Genomic DNA, 15,529 nt, shown 5'->3' with positions numbered 1-15,529 from the left:
GCTGGGCCACCCCCACCTCCCCACCCCCCACCTATGCCAGGCTTTGTGCAAAGCCTGTTGGCCACAGGCAGCAGTGATCTCACGGGAGGCGTCCAGGGACCAGCCGTGGAACTGGTTACGGACTGGCTGCCACGTCTAACTGGAAAATGAGCGGGAAAGTAGTGTGTGTGTGTGGCCAGGCTGCTGTTAGGGCCCTGGTGGTGTTTCCAGCATTGGCTCCTTTTGGTGGGTTCTTGGTCTTGCTGACTTCAAGAACGAAGCTGCAGACCCTCACCGTGTTACAGTTCTTAAAGACTGTATGTCTGGAGTTTGATCCTTCAGATGTTCAGATATGTCTGGAGTTTCTTCCTTCTTGTGGTCTTACTGACTTCAGAAGTGAAGGCTCAGACCCTCGCAGTGAGTGTTACAATTCTTAAAAGTGGCACGTCTGGAATCCTTTGTTCCTCCAAACGATTCCTCCCGGTCGGTTCATGGTCTCGCTGGCTTCAGGATTGAAGCTGCCAGACCTTTGCAGTGACCGTTACCACTCATAAACATAGTGCAGACCCAAAGAGCGAACAGCAGAAAAACCCACCACAAAGAGACAAAGAGCAAAAGAACAGACCCTCCACGCCACCAAAAACAACCCCAGCACGTTACTGCTGCAGACGAGGGTGGCCTGTATTTATTCCCTTATTTGGCCCCACCCACATCCTGCTGATTGGTCCATTTTACAGAGTGCTGATTGGTCCGTTTTACAGAGTGCTGATTGGTCCGTTTTACAGAGTGCTGATTGGTCAGTTTTTACCAAGTGCTGATTGGTGTGTTTACAAACCTTTAGCTAGACACAGAGCACTGATTGGTGCATTTACAATCCTTTAGCTAGACAGAAAAGTTCTCCAAGTCCCCATCCGAACCAGAAACCCAGCCAGCTTCACCTTTCAGTGGGAAGCAAGGTAACTGGGGAGTGCTAACTGACGGTCTGTTTATGAAACGGGGAGGGAGGAAGGGTGGTGAAGCAGCTGGGCTAGCAGGGCAGGAGTGCCTATAACCACAAGGAAAGGCATGGGTCCCAGCAGCACCTGGCCCGTGGGATTAGGGTCGTCAGCACACCTGGAAGCCAGATGGGGCAGGCGTGTGGGTGCAGGCCCTAAACAGCAGCTCCTGGGGCAGAGAACAGGAGACTGGAGGGGATGCGAGGGGTGTGTGCTCACTCACTGGGGTCTAGAGGTCTGGCTTTAAGGTGGAATCTGAAAGGCTGGGGCTGGGTAGAAGTCCTTAATTTGGCTTCGTTTTCTGGGTCCTTGGAGTGAGGAATTCCAGGCCCAGAGTCATGGGATTTCCTGTTGATTTCCGACTTCTCTGAGACTCCCAAGGTCTCACTCATGGTCAGGCACTGGAACGTCCTCCCTGCCACCTTGGGTGTGTGTTTCCGAAGAGGAGGTTCACAGTGTTCTCCCGGAAGGAAACCAAGCCTATCCTAGTGAAGCCCAGCCCAGCCCTCGAGGGTGGCTTGGGGTGGCCAGCTTCCACCCTGGTGGCCTGCCTGGCCCGCCTGGTGGAGACCAGCAGGGAGCTGGGAGGACTGAGGAGCAGCCGCTGGGTGCCGAGGCCTCCTTTCTTCTTGGTTTCTTCCCAACTCCTGTTGCCATCATCTCTGCTTCCTTGCTCCTCTGGCCTAGATGTGGGCTCACATGGTGGCTTTGGTCTCCTAAGCACCCCAGAGGGCAGGCCAAGGTGGACAGAAGCCCGGCATGCCCAGAAAGCCTCGTTGAACGGCCTTCTAGACAGCCTCTGCCACATGGGTCCCTAAGCAGAGAAGAAAGGACATCAGCTTGGGTGCCCCTTCCAAGTTTCCAGTCCATCTCCATGTGGCAGCAGCCTCCTGTGAGACCCTCTGCCCACAGCCCATGCCCAGACCCTGAGCGCAGCCCTGTCCTCCACCCCTGGGCTCATCCTGTCTAAGGCTCCTCTTCTCTGTGGTTGACACTCTTCAGGCTGGCCATGCCCAGATTGCAGGCCGCAGAACAGCCCAACAGGAGCCTCACTCACCAAGCATTTCCCTCATGATGCCATGGCAGTGAGTGACTACTGGGTGGGATTCATCCCGGGAGGCAGAGCAGGCAAAGAGGTATTCCCAAAGGCACTGCTCTCGAGTCCTGCCACACCCCGGCTGCAACCAGGCAGACGTTACCAGCTGGTTGCATCACTCCCCAGCGAGCCTGACGATCCCTCTCTGCCCAGCCTTCCACGAATCCACTGGAGTTGACACTTGAGACAGAACCCATGTTCTCCCTTCCTAGCAAAAGGTGTGGGATATCCAGTTCTTTGAAGGTCGTAGAGGCAGTTGGGGTGTTTAGGACTACATCCTAACCCTGTTTTTGAGTCTAAAAGGCCCATCCTGGCCGTGCCAAAGGGCCTTGGGGCTGGACTGACTGTGGGCCTGGCTCTTTGTGGGCTTTTCCCCTGTAGTTTGCATTTCACCCCTCCCAGAAGGAGACCCACCACTGACTCTGGGGACAGGCAGTGCCCAGCATGGATGAGATTTGCTCCCCTCACCGCACTCCTGTCTCGTCTCAAAGATTCATACTCTCGTCTTTTTTTTTTTTTATTTTTTATTTTGAGACAGGGTCTTGCTCTGTCGCCCAGTCTGGAGTGCAGTGGCATGGTCACAGCTCACTGCAGCCTCGGCCTCCCAGGCTCAAGCCATCCTCCCGCTTCAGCCTCCAGAGTAGCTGGGACTACAGGCTTGCACCACCACACCTGGCTAATTTTTTTGTTTTTTTGTATTTTTATTAGAGATGGGTTCTTGCCATATTGCCCAGGCTGGTTTCGAACTCCTGGGCTCAAGGGATCCGCCCACCTTGGCCTCCCACAGTGCTCTGGATGACAGGCTTGAGCCACTGCACGCGCACCTGGCTACCCTCTTGCCTTCTCCGTAGTTGGGTGGTTATGTGTTTATTGGAGGCAGTCGATTTGAAACTAACTCACGGTGCAGAGGATGGAACCATGGAAGACTGAGCAGTCTGGGTTCAAGTGTGGACCCCACTCTGCTGGGTGAGCTTGGGCAAGTTACTCAACCTCTCTGAGGCTTAGGTCCCTTTTCTGGAAGAGGCGGTAATAATAGTAGCTGCAGTATTGCCTTGGGGATTAAATAAGAGTGCGAATACAGAGCCGCTCACCTGTGCTGGGTGGTGTTCTGTGCGTGAGACTCTGGTCCCTGAAGAGGGGGTAATAGGGGCCCAAGTGGGAGTTGACTGGGCCCCTGACACCCCAAGGGGTGGGCACTACAAGCACTGAGCAGCCTGGACCCTGGGTTAGAGCGATTTTCCTGATCCCGTAGAGCGTCTTCACTTTTTAATACGAGGTGTGTCTGTTGGGCGCAGGCCTCCGCGTTTGCCCCATCTGCACCCCTGACCAGCTCTGACTCAACCCTCCTGTCTCCCGCCCCCAGCAATATGTCGGACGCCTTGGCCAACGCCGTGTGCCAGCGCTGCCAGGCCCGCTTCGCCCCCGCCGAGCGCATCGTCAACAGCAATGGGGAGCTGTACCATGAGCACTGCTTCGTGTGTGCCCAGTGCTTCCGGCCCTTCCCCGAGGGGCTCTTCTATGAGGTGAGGACACTACTGAGGGCTTTCTCAGACCCAGCTCGGAGTCTGCCCTCTACGAGTGGGTGGGCTGGGCTCCATGCAGTGGTCCTGACTGGTGACAGGGCCAGGTCTGGAGCCAGCCCAGAACCAGGCTTGAGCTCCTGCACGGGCCCATCCTTCACCTGTGAGATGTGAACAGTGCCCCGGGTGCCCTGGGTGCTAACCGAGAGCCACCTTTCACCAGCCTCCTCTGGACAGATGCTGGGCAGGCTCTGGGGACAGGAAGAACCTGCCCTGGTGGTGCTTGCCCTCCCTGGGGACCAGACAGTGAGCACAGCAACTGCACGGCCCACCAGCTGGGGCTGATGCCCTGGGGGTCAGGGCTCACGGGGTGGGGTGGGGTGGTGCTCAGGGAAGGTGAGGTTTGGGCACACCTGAGGGGAGGGAGCCATACACATCTCTGCAGGAAGAGCACTGGGCAGAGGGCACAGCACATTCACAGACCCTGTGGTGGGAGAACATGGGGTGTATGGAGAGCAGTAGGGAGGCTGGTGTGATGGAAGCCGAGGGCATGAGAGGGAGAGGGTCAGGAGCTGAGGACAGGGAGGTGGCTGTCCTCCCTGGGCCTCTACAGAGCCGCAGGCTTCCGCTCTGCGAGAGACAGGAGCCACCTCGGGGTGTGGAGCAGAGGAGTCACACTATCTGCTGACATTTGAAAAGGTGCCCTGGCCAGGCGCGGTGGCTCATGCCTGTAACCCCAGCACTTTGGGAGGTGGAGGCGGATGGATCACCTGAGGTCAGGAGTTCAAGACCAGCCTGGCCAACATGGTGAAACCCTGTCTGTACTAAAAATACAAAAAATTAGCCTTTCCTGGTGGCAGGTGCCTGTAATCCCAGCTACTCAGGAGGCTGAGGCAGGAGAATCACTTGAACCTGGGAGGCAGAGGTTGCAGTGAGCCGAGATCCGCACCATTGCACTCCAGCCTGGGGGACAGAGCAAGACTCCTTCTAAAAAAAAAAAAAAAAAGAAAAAAAAAAAGGAGGCTTGTGGCCGCTGTGCTGAGGAGAGGATGTAAGGCGGGGCAGGAACAGAGGCTGGGCCAGGAGGCCAGGGGGACCAGGAGCTGAATTAGTGCAATCACCCAGATGAAAGTGAAGGGGCCCCCACCAGCTCCCAAGAGCAGTGTTAAATCATCAACAATCTTGCAAGCTGGCTGGGCAACAGAGTTATTGTTTAAAAATTAAATTATATCAACGTACAATGGGATATAATTTTATTAAAACAGAAGTAACAAATACTCAAAGCATACCACTTGCTAATTAGTTTGTTCGACTTTACTATTGTCTATGCTGCTGGGGTTATTTCTGTCCATTGTGCTGGTGTGGCCACTGCACATCTCACCTCAAGTCCACATCGATGTCATGACGGGAATATTCACACCATGGACACTGGCAAACGCCCCACAGCAGGGCCTGCCTCTGCCCCCCAGAGCGCTGGCTGTTCAACATTTACCAGCACATCACTGGTGGTTGTGGTGGTGGTGGTGGCCAGGGGTCAGATGCTGGCTCTGTTTCAAGGTAGAGCTGATGGGACTGGCTGGTGGATGGATGTGGGGCCTGTGGTCCGCCTGGCAGAGCAAGAGCCGCTGTTCCTCATGGTGCCTTCAGCCTCCTGAGAAATGCTGTCTAAGTGTAGAGGCAGCGGGAGGGGTGGGCAAAGCTCTGGGAGGGGTGGCCATATGCCCAGAAGAAAGCCTCTCACACAGTAGGTGCCCAGAAGATTTTCGTTGCTGAAAGAGTTTAAGCCCTTCCTGCTCCTACAGGTCACTGGGTAGGGCTATATCCGGTTCAGTCTAATAAGACACTCATTTTAGAGAACAGGGAAAAACCAAATTAAAAAATAGAAAATACAATTGTTAGAGGAAAGCAGAGGCAGGCTTTGGCCCCGCTTGTGGCCAGCACAGGGGCCCTCGCTGGCAGCTGCCGCCTGGAAGGTGTGCACACTGGCTCCTGCTGGCCGCAGTCCTGAGCTCTTCCCACTCCCCCATGCCCAGGCCCTTCCTGCGTTCCCTTCCTTCTGTCTCCCGTACCTGGGTCTTCATGGCCTCTAGGAGAGCTGGACTACTCCCACAGAGAAGGTATAGGAAATAGGACCAAGTGACACTACCCTTCAAACTGGATCTCATCCCTCCTGGCTTAAAACCTTCTCGCCCCCAGCCTGTTCTCTGGACCAACAGGGTCCAGATCCTCAGTAGACACCAGTGGCCCGTTGACAGGTGGCCTCGCCGACCTCTCCAGCTTCCACAGGGGCACCTCCCTTTGCACCCCACCATCCAAAAGGGCCAGTGCCCTCTCTGGCCAGGCCTGGGACCTGCTGCTCCAGCCTCAGCCTGGCATGTCCCTGTCTCAGTGCCTCATACCCTGCTGTCAGGTCCTGACCCGACAAGGGCCTGGGCGGCTCGTGGGGATGATGGGTGGTTTGCTTGTCCTCTCTCTGCGACCCCTTTGCAGTTTGAAGGCCGGAAGTACTGCGAACACGACTTCCAAATGCTGTTTGCTCCGTGCTGCGGGTCCTGCGGTAAGGCTGGTGACAGTACACATCCTGGGCTGCCTGGGAAGTGGGCAGCAGTGGCAGGGGGCAGGGGGCCGAGGGGGCACACAGAACTGGCCCAGCTCTTTCCTAACTGCCCACCTTGCCTCTCTGAGTGGCAGCCCTCAGGCCCCCTACAGGCATCACCATCCCACGGGGGAGCCCATGGGCCAGACAGAGAGCAGGGGGAGTGCCAGGTGGATGGGGCTTTGGAGGGTCCGAAGAGGGGATGGGCACGCGCCCCCTGGCCAGCAGGGACCTGTCCTTTTCCAGGTGAGTTCATCATTGGCCGCGTCATCAAGGCCATGAACAACAACTGGCACCCAGGCTGCTTCCGCTGCGAGCTGTGTGATGTGGAGCTGGCTGACCTGGGCTTTGTGAAGAATGCCGGCAGGTGAGGTGGCCGCTTCGGGCCAGAGAGGACTGGGCCACAGCCCTTCCCAGCACACCTGCCACCCCTCCTGTGTGCTACCCACTTGCTGAGGGCCCAGCAGGGTCCCGGTGCTGCAGCCTGCACTGATGTAGCTGCCCTCCCTCCAGGTCACCTCGGGGCGGATAGTCCAGCTCCGAGTTTACAGGGTCCCACGCTCAGCATGCTCCTGGCAGCCTCTCGGGAGCCATGAGAAATCCTCACACTCCGCCACCCCCCTGGCCACCCCATCTGCTGACCCCAGCTGTCCACCTTCTCCTGCCTGTACCTGTGCAGCTCAGTGTGGCTGGAGGGAGAGGCCCACATTTACTCTTAATTCAGGGCCACAGACCTCATGGGTACTCCAGAAGTTCCCACCTTCTGCGAACCCTTGGTCTGTCATCCGCCCTTCCCAAGCACTGTCCCTATAGCAGGTGGCCTTGTCTCCCACCTCCCCTGGCCCTAGCTCTGAGATCCCGTGCAGCCCCGCCTCTGTCTGTGAGCCCTGTTCATCCCCATGCTTTCTCCAGGGCTCCCTTCTCCACGCCACTCTCTCGTCCTTTCTGAAGGACTGGGCTGGGGAGCTGGGTTAAAAACACTGCCTGGTCTTCCTCCCCAGCTTCTCCCAGCACACCTGCCACCCCTCGCTTGTGCTACCCTGGCCTCATCTGCCCAGGGACCCACATCTCCTCTTGACCCTTCAGCAGCCCTCACTACAGCTGCTGAGGTGCAGAAACGCCCCTCTTCTGGCACCCAGGACCCTGAGTTCCTGTGGTTCTGCCCGCCCCCACAGCTACACCTGCTCACTCCCCTCCTCTGAGCCACCTTCCTCCCTGTCTCTCCATGGGGGGTCGTCTGGGGCTCCGTGCCCAGCCCTCATGGCTGCCCTTGCAGACAGAATCCTAGAGCCCTAAATGGCACATTTGTCTGGACAATTCTGGGCTCCACTTCGGGCCCCTCTCTCGCTGTCCTCAGCTGCCCACATGCCACCTCCACTTGGTGTCCACCAGGCATCCCAAACGCAGTGGGGCACAAGCAGTTTGGGATTCTCCTCTGCTGACCACCAAGGCTGCCTCTGCATGCGTCCCCTGTATCAGTGAGAGGCAGCACCGCCGCCCAGAGGCCACAGCCATGCCTCCCCTGCCACACTCTCTCTGTTCGGGCACTCTGCTCCCTCCCGCAGCTCCTCTGAGATGCTTCCCCAACACTGAACTCTTATCCGTGTGCTGCCCACTAGAGAGGCACATGGCCTGGTGCCTGGTGTCCAGCCCACTGTCCTCGGAGCCGGGCGGTGCCTGGCATTGAGAAACTTGTCTAAATGAAGGGCTGAGGGGCAGATGGTGCAGTGCAGGGGCCGAGGGACGGCACCAGGGGCTCGTGCTGACCAGCAACGTCACCGACAGGGTGTGTGGAGCGAGCCCAATCTCCTTCCTGAGCCAAGGTTTGCACAGGGCCACTGCCCCAAGGGCTGGTTGGGGAAATCCGAAAGATGCTGGAAATGTTTTGCAAAGTCAGACATGCTACAAAGCGTATTGCCGTAAGGACGGTGCAGGGCGGCAGCTAGAGTGAGGAATGAGGGCCCCCACTCGGCCCTCCCAGCCCCACGGTGCAGAACCTCAGAATCTGAGCAGATGTGCTGTGAGCTGCCAGAGCCCCAGCAAGAGAGCCCACGAGACTGCCTCTGCCACTGTACCACCACTTCGCCATTCTTGGGTCAGAGAGAGAAGTTCTGGGAAATGCTTCATGTTGACCAAACACAATAACCTGTGTAGTCTTAAAGCTACAGTTATATTTATGGTCTGTACAAACAAATACAAAAAAGGACGTGTTAGGGAAATATCTGCACACTAGCAAGGGAAATAGCTCAGGCAGAGAGAGGCCTCTCTGGAGGAAGTGGGTCTGGGTCAGTGGGAGGCAGATTCACAGCCCAGCCCTGGCCTGAGCTGAGCTCCCGTGACTGCACAGGACATGCTTGTCCAGGACTGGGAGGCCCAGGAGCCTGTCAAAGAGCTCTGGGAGTTTCAGGCTTGTGTGTGGGGTTACAGCAGGAGAGATCCAGAATCCAGAGCTGTGCTGAGTCCCTGCAGGCTGTGAGTGCTGACGTCCGCTGGCAACCAGCCTGAAATGTGTGGCCTGTGTCCCTTCAACTCAGGCAGTGTGTGTCTGGCAGAGGCACTACAGAGGGGACTCAGAGTACCTTGCACTGCAAAGGAATATTGAGACTCCCTCTCCGCCCCCACCAGGACTCCCAGGTCCCTCTTCTGGGTCATTTGCAGCCTGCCTTCCGGGTCTTTCTGCTGAGCCTCCCCGCTGACCGATTCTGTAGTGGGAAGGAGGCGGGGGGCCTAGCAGGAAAGAAAGGCCTCCATTGTTGAGGGGACGTTCTTCCGGCCTCCTCTCTCCCTGCCACAGATGAAGTCGTTGAGTGTCTAGGAGCCGTTGTAAGCATCACAAGCCCCTGCAGAAGGGTGGCCGATGGATCCCCTTTGTCAGTCCTCCCTTTTTAGGGGTTGAGACTAGGCGATCTAGAGAAATGGTGGGCATCTGCTGAGATTTCAGGTTGCCTTCTGGGGAGGTGGCTGGGGAAAGGGCAGATGCCTCTTGCTGAATCTGCTGAATCCTAGACAGTCTGCGCTCGGCCTGGATGGTGCTCCCTGCTCACAGCTCTGACTTGGCACTCAGCGAGCTCTCGTTGGTTTTCCCTTCGAAGCTGGGGTGCGGGCCCTTGAGCCTTTTGCCACAGAGCAAGTTGCACAGGGCGTGGCGGAACTTCTCAGCCACGAAGAAATAAATGATGGGGTCGAGCGCCCCGTTGAGGCTGGTGAGGCAGGAGGTGATGCGGTTTCCCAGGGCCAGGATGCGCTGGGTGGCGCAGGAGGCCCCACGGCTGCGGTAGTGCAGCACGTAGACGGAGCGGTTGACGTGGTAGGGCACGAAGCAGACCAGGAAGATGGCCAGCACTATGGCGATCGTGCGCACTGCCTTGGTCTTGAGGCGCTTCTCCACACGCAGGCCCTGCCTCAGGCTGCGGATGATCAGCAGGTAGCAGGTGACCGTGGTGACGAATGGGAAGGTGAAGGCCACGGCCAGGGACACCAGGGCATGGTGGGAGGCCTTCTCTCGGTACAGCTGCAGGCAGACCACCGTGTGGTTGGTCTGCACGGTCTGCGGACTCGCCAGCAGCGGGGCCATGGCCACGGCCACCACCACCCACAGGAAGGCACAGGCCAGGTGTGCGTAGAGGGGCCTGCGGAGCTTGAGGGACTTGACCGGGTGCACGATGGCCAGGAAGCGGTCGGCGCTGATGCAGGTGAGGAAGTAGATGCTGGCGTACATGTTGAGGTAGAAGAGGAAGCCGGTGAGACGGCATGCAATTTCCCCAAACGGCCAGTGGTTCCCAGAGAAGTGGTAGACGAGGCGGGTGGGCAGGACCAGCACGCACGACAAGTCGGCCACGGCCAGATGCATCAGGAACACGTTGGCTGGGGTCCCGGACTTGTGGTCTCGGATGAAAAGCCACAGGGCCAGGGTATTGCCAACGAAAGCCAGGATAAAATCCAGAAGGTAGAAGGAGGCAAACAGCATGTTCTCCAGTGGCGTCTCCTGGCCACATTGCTCTGCCGTGGCCAGGGAGAAGTTGGTGATCAGACCTGGGGGGGCCACTTCAAGGCCATTCATGCTTTGGCTGGAGTCAGAGCCTGGAGGGAACAAGCAAACAGTTCACAATGAGCTTGTGACCTGGGCAGCTTCACGCTGCCCGAAGTCCAGAAGTCAGGCCTCTGATGCCTTCAGAACCTCCCACTTCCAAGCTCAGCACTGCCCACGGGGCTGCTGAGGGGACCTCCTTGTCCATTTGGGGTGCGTGAGCGTCAGAGGCATTCTGAACTTCAGCACAAGGCAAACGCAGAACCAGGGCTTGGAATTTCGCCACTACGCAGCTGCACCCCTGCCACCTGGGAGATCTGAGGCTTCTCTGAGCTGGGAGGATGGGGTCAGTGCCATGGCGGGGAATGGGACGTGAGCCTTGCCTGGGTGAGGCCCTGGGTTTTCTGTTCTGCCCCTGAGGTGTGCTGTCTGAGTGACGGGTGGTGAGGGGCGGGGGCAGCGTGTCTCCGGGATTCCAGCTCCTCCTCAGCCCAAGCCTTGGCAGGTGAGTTCTGCTCATCCTGAGTGCCTGGACCCTCCCTGACCCACCTGCCCACAGGTGCAGTGGCCGGGGTGTCACCACTTTCTGCTTCCCGTGACCATGGCTTCCCCGGCACTTAGGAGGGTGTCCCCAGGATGGCAGCAAGGGCTGTGCCCTGGGACGTCAGAGGTCTGCTCTTTTTACCCACCTGAGAGTCTCAGCATCTCTCTTGGGGGCTTTCTGGACCCAGCCCACCAACTCCGTTTGGACATCCTGACAGGTGGGGAGACCTGTGTTTAGGAGAAGCCTGTGCCTGGGTATCAGGCCAGCTGGGAGTGTTTTCTCTCCCAGAGTAGATCCACCACCAGGGGGCAGCATCTCTTCCAGGAGGGGAAGACCCATTTTACCCAGAGTCAGAGACACTGACCAGCGCTGTTCAGGTCAGATCTGCAGCCCCAGAGAGGCCTGGAGGCCCCGTGGCCTGCCCACGTTTGAAGGCCAAGTACAGAGCCCTGTGACAGTCCTGGGTAAGAAGTCATGTCCATCTGGGAACCCTGGGTCTGGATAGGGTTCTCCCCACCCTCAGCAGACACAAAATCACACCTGTTTTGATTTTAGTCAACTCAGAAGATTCAAGAAGGAGAGTGAGGGGCCCAAACACCCCTCTTTCCCAACCCAGGCCTGCGAGTGGGGGTGTGGGCAGGAGGTGGGGCCAGAGCAGCCTACAGCCTGGAACCAGGGCAGGACGGCGGGCCTGGCCTGCCTTTGAATTGGGGTCACCAGTGGGCTTTGGCCAGGTGGGTGCTGATGATGGCACAGCTTCCGGGGCTCCTCTGGTTACCCGGCTTCCCGGTATCCACAGTCCCCACCCTGCACAGCCAGGCTGAAGCAGAGGCTGGAGAGGGGTTTGCAGAAGAGAAGCTGGCATCCCGCCTGTGCCCATTGCAGGATGGCAGCAGGAGGGGATGAGGCACGGGCCACAGCCCTGGCAGGGTCCTCATCCTGGGCGAGCCTGGCTCTGCACCGAGCAGCCGGGGTCCTGCCTGCAGCAAATTCACTCTGCACACTTCTCCCTGCCTGTTTCTCCCTGCCCCTTCCTTCCTTCCTTCCTTCCTTCCTTCCTTCCTTCCTTCCTTCCTTCCTTCCCTTCCTACGTTCCTACCTTCCTACCTTCCTTCCTTTCTCTCTCTCTCTCGCTTCGCTTTTCTTTCTTTCTTTCTTTCTTTCTTTCTTTCTTTCTTTCTTTCTTTCTTCCTTCCTTCCTTCCTTCCTTCCTTCCTTTCTTTCTTCCCCTTCCCTCCCCTCCCCTCCCCACCTCTCTTTTTCTTTCTTTTTTTCAGGGTCTCGCTCTGTCACCCAGGCTGGAGTGCAGTGGTGCAATTATCTTACTGCAGCTTCAACCTCCAGGGCTCAAGTAATCCTCCCACCTCAGCCTCCTGAGTAGCTGGGACTACAGGCGCATACCACCACACCCGGCTAATTTTTGTATTTTTTGGTAGAGACGGGGTTTTGCCATGTTGCCCAGGCTGGTCTCAAACTCCTGGGCTCAAGTGATCCTCTCTCCTTGGCCTCCCAAAGTGCTGGGATTACAGGCATGAGTCACTATGCCCAGCCCCTCTCCTCTTACTCCACAGGGCTGTGTCAGGATGCTGGTGGCACGGGCAGAGAGGGCATGGTGACTGTTCATGGGCACAGCAGCCACTCGAGGAGGAGGCTAAAACCATCCTCACATGGAGGAGAAACAGGCATGGTGGTGGCCCTAGCCCTAGGGAAGGGTGGGCCGCACCCTTCCTTCAGGAGAGCGAGCGGCCAGCTGCTGTGGCCCTCACACGGAGGGTGAGAGCTGGCCCGAGCACCTGGCCATCAGTGTCCTCAAGCAAAGGGGAGGGCAACTACCTAATAATATTACCTTCTAGCTATTTCTCTAGGCAGGTTCCCCTACCTGAAAAGATTGCCCCCGGCTTCAGAGTGTTTCAAGATGCCTGAAGTTCTAACACCAGAGATGGCTTCCTGCTGCTTCCAGGAACAGGGTCTGTTCTTAGTCCAATGTGGACTTCCTCATGGGGACCCCATTCCCCAGGAATCCAGGTTCCACAGCCCTCTGACTTGGGCTGGATGGTCTCGGCTGGCGCTTTACCTAGGACTGCTAAAACCACGGTGAGGGCGGAGAGCTAAGGGCCGAAGAAGGCGGGGTGAGTGATCCTTGGGAGAGGGAGACAGGCTTGGCTGGAGCCCTGGGGAAGGGCTGAGGGCTCTGAAGGGGGCTGTGGAGGAGAGGTAAAAGGAGGGAGGGACACAGCCCTTGACAGGGCCTGTGAGGCAGGGGAGGACAGGGAGCAGGGGCCAGTGGGACGGTGGCGGGGGGGAGGGGGGCCCATGACTTTGAGGGTGTCATGTTGCGTGTGCTGGGGGTGAGGACCTGGAGACTGGAGGAACAGGCCTCCAGGGCAGGCGCATGGGCAAGCAGAGAGGACAGCCCATGGTAGACGGGAGGGGCACACAAGTGTGCTATTTTCGGGTTGGCAGGAGAGGAGGAAGGTGTGTGTGGGGAGGCCCTGGAGACTGGAAGAGGAGAGGGGGCCCAGTGAGTGAGGGGCCATTGTTAGAACCTGGGGATGGGAAGGGGCCAAGGTGGGTGCCCTCCACCCCAGGCTGTCTATCGGGCCTGTACTGTGCCCCACAGCGCAGGCATCACCTGGCCCCATGAGAGAGCAGCTCGTAGGTACAACTGACCACTCTGCCTGGCATGGTGGGGGCCTGCCTGTGCTGGCTCAAACCAGTTTTAGCCCCATGTTACAGGTTAGGGAATCAAGGCTGAGTGTCTGCTAACTTGCCCTAGGTCACTTGACCAGGGGACATTGGCCCTGGACCTGGAAGTGAGACCAGGGAAACCGTCTCACTTCCTGGAAGACCGCCAGGGTGCCTCGGCCAGGGCAGGGAGTGTGAGTCTCAGAGCTTGCCATGGAGTTGTCTCCCAGGCTCAGCACCTCCTGGCCTGAGACCCCTCCCTAATTTTAGGGGCCCATGTGTGAAATGAGAATGTGCAGCTCCTTGCTCAAAAAGGAAGAGTTTCAGGACAGTGACAGCAGAGAGTTACTGGGCTCAGGGTCCTGAGTGACAGCAGGGGTAGCATATCTCATGGTACTAGGTGGGCCTGTGGTGCCTCCTGCCTCCAGCCTGGGGGCCTCAGCCTGGGCACTGCCCTCCGCTTCCTGCCCGGGCCGAAGGGCGTGCCCCTCGCTCTCTCTGGGACTGAGACTCCATTTTAAACCGCTTTCTGGTTTGTTTCAGGTTTGCTGAGGTTTCTCCTCCCTTTCTATCCCCCGTTTGAGGAGTTCTCATACTGATTGTTGCAGTTTGGTCTGAGATGGACCTCGCTTCGCTCTCCATTGCCCTTTAGAAACAAATTTCAGCCTAGACTCGCTACTTCCTCACGGCTCACTGCTCAGATGGCCACCGAACGGGTGTCCCTAAGAGGAAAGGGTGTGGAATGGGCCGGGGCCTGGGCAGTGTTGGGTCCTGTGGCTGTGGGTGAGTTGAGCATCTAGGACAGGTCTTAGGCCTCTGTAGAGGTGGCAGGTGGGCATACATGGCCTCAGGGAGGGCCTGTGGTGGCAGCACCATGGCCAGGTGGTGGCAGTTTCCTTTGCATTAGCGCCACTCCATCCCTGGTCTGAGCCCTCTCCCAGGCATCTGGCTCCTCTATGGGTCAAGGCTGCCTAATGATTAGGGGCAGGGGTGCTGTCATTGCAGCCTGGACTGTGGGCAAGCCACTTCCGCTCTGCAAGCCCTCATCAGAGGGACAAAACGCCGCTTTGTGGGCTGCTGTGAGGTCAGCCTTCAATGCACAGGTCAGACCATCACCAAAGAGATGGGACGAGACAGGCTGCTGCCTGTCTCCCTGAGCAGGGTTCCCCGCTGAGTGTTTACTCTGCTTAGCCCTGGGCTCCCAGTCCGCCCCACCCAGCCTGCCCCTTACCTCTAGCTGCTGGTCCGGGAGGAAGGGACAGGGGTCTGTGGGGCAGCAGGTGATCTCTGCCCGTGGGTGTCAGTGGTGGCAGGGGGCTCCGTGCCGCTGTGGGTGGAACGCTGGCTATTTAAAGAGAGGAAGGGAGACCACAGCCCCTCTGGCCCTGAAAGGCTGCTTCATTCCTGAGGGGTCCCTTGTGTGTCGAGCCTCTCCTCTGGCTGCTGCTGCTGCCACCGGAGCGTGAATATTCTAGTGTGTCCCTAGCCTGTGCCCCCTGCCCCCAGCTTGGCCACAGAGGCTGAGTGTGTGACTGTCTCAGAGACTCAGAGCAGGCGGGGGCTGGGTGGGGGGCTTGGGCTGGAGCTGAGGGACACAACAGGACGTTTCAGAAGGGGATGATTTCCTACTGATGGGGGGCAGGGAGGGGCCGGCTGCCATGGCAACAGGCAGCGCTCCCAGGCCTGTGCCCGCAGACAGTGGAGGGGGCCTGTGAACGGAGGGTGGGAGGCCGAGGAGTCTTGCTCACCAAGTGAGAGGCGACTCTTTGAGGACACTTGCTGTAGGGTCCTTGTGTCCTGCCCTGTATAATGAGGCCCCATTTGGGCACACAGAATAAATCATGGCCTTTATCTAGAGCAAGGCACAGCTGCAGGAGCCTCATAATGGGGCGCTGTCCTGTCCGTGGGGATGCGGCTCAGCTCAGGGGCCGGGTGCCCGCCGGTGCAGCTCCCCTTCTGCACGGGAGCCCATGAATCCGACCGCTGGCCCTGGGGCTCCTCCCTGGGGTGGCCCCGGGCTGGGGTGCCTTTGAATGCTGCTGGCGGCCGCCTCTGAGACTGAGTGAACAAAGTTCGTTTCTCTCTTT

The 15,529-nt window shown here is 58.3% G+C and overlaps 2 protein-coding genes across 6 annotated transcripts in view; one reads left to right on the top strand and one right to left on the bottom strand.

The window, feature by feature from the left end:
- The window catches only part of LIMS2 (LIM zinc finger domain containing 2), a 36,121-nt gene that overhangs the window by 14,309 nt on the left and 6,283 nt on the right, over window positions 1-15,529 (top strand). For 2 of the 3 annotated variants that reach the window (XM_032145900.2, XM_058434322.1), the window contains exons 2-4: window positions 3,434-3,593; window positions 6,081-6,147; window positions 6,433-6,553. In XM_032145900.2, the coding sequence (XP_032001791.2) occupies window positions 3,434-3,593; window positions 6,081-6,147; window positions 6,433-6,553 (348 nt within the window). Of the gene's footprint in view, window positions 1-3,433; window positions 3,594-6,080; window positions 6,554-15,529 lie in introns of all 3 variants that reach the window. The other variant, XM_058434321.1, reaches the window with a different exon arrangement.
- Window positions 8,338-14,902, bottom strand: GPR17 (G protein-coupled receptor 17). Of its 3 annotated transcripts, none has more exons than XM_032145901.2 (2): window positions 14,674-14,902; window positions 8,338-10,266 (listed from the first exon to the last, which is right to left on the bottom strand). In XM_032145901.2, the coding sequence occupies exon 2, from the start codon at window positions 10,244-10,246 to the stop codon at window positions 9,227-9,229; it is 1,020 nt and encodes a 339-aa protein (XP_032001792.1). In that variant the 5' UTR covers window positions 10,247-10,266; window positions 14,674-14,902; the 3' UTR covers window positions 8,338-9,226. The 3 variants fall into 3 exon arrangements, with proteins under 3 accessions (XP_032001792.1, XP_032001793.1, XP_032001794.1); XM_032145902.2 differs by having other exon boundaries at window positions 8,338-10,253; XM_032145903.2 differs by lacking the exon at window positions 14,674-14,902 and adding an exon at window positions 10,903-10,966.

This window comes from Hylobates moloch, unplaced genomic scaffold (assembly GCF_009828535.3).
Source record: "Hylobates moloch isolate HMO894 unplaced genomic scaffold, HMol_V3 SCAFFOLD_24, whole genome shotgun sequence".
In the NCBI taxonomy this organism is placed as follows: domain Eukaryota; kingdom Metazoa; phylum Chordata; class Mammalia; order Primates; family Hylobatidae; genus Hylobates; species Hylobates moloch.
Note: the sequence above shows the minus strand (reverse complement) of the source record. Positions and strands in the feature narration are given on the sequence as shown.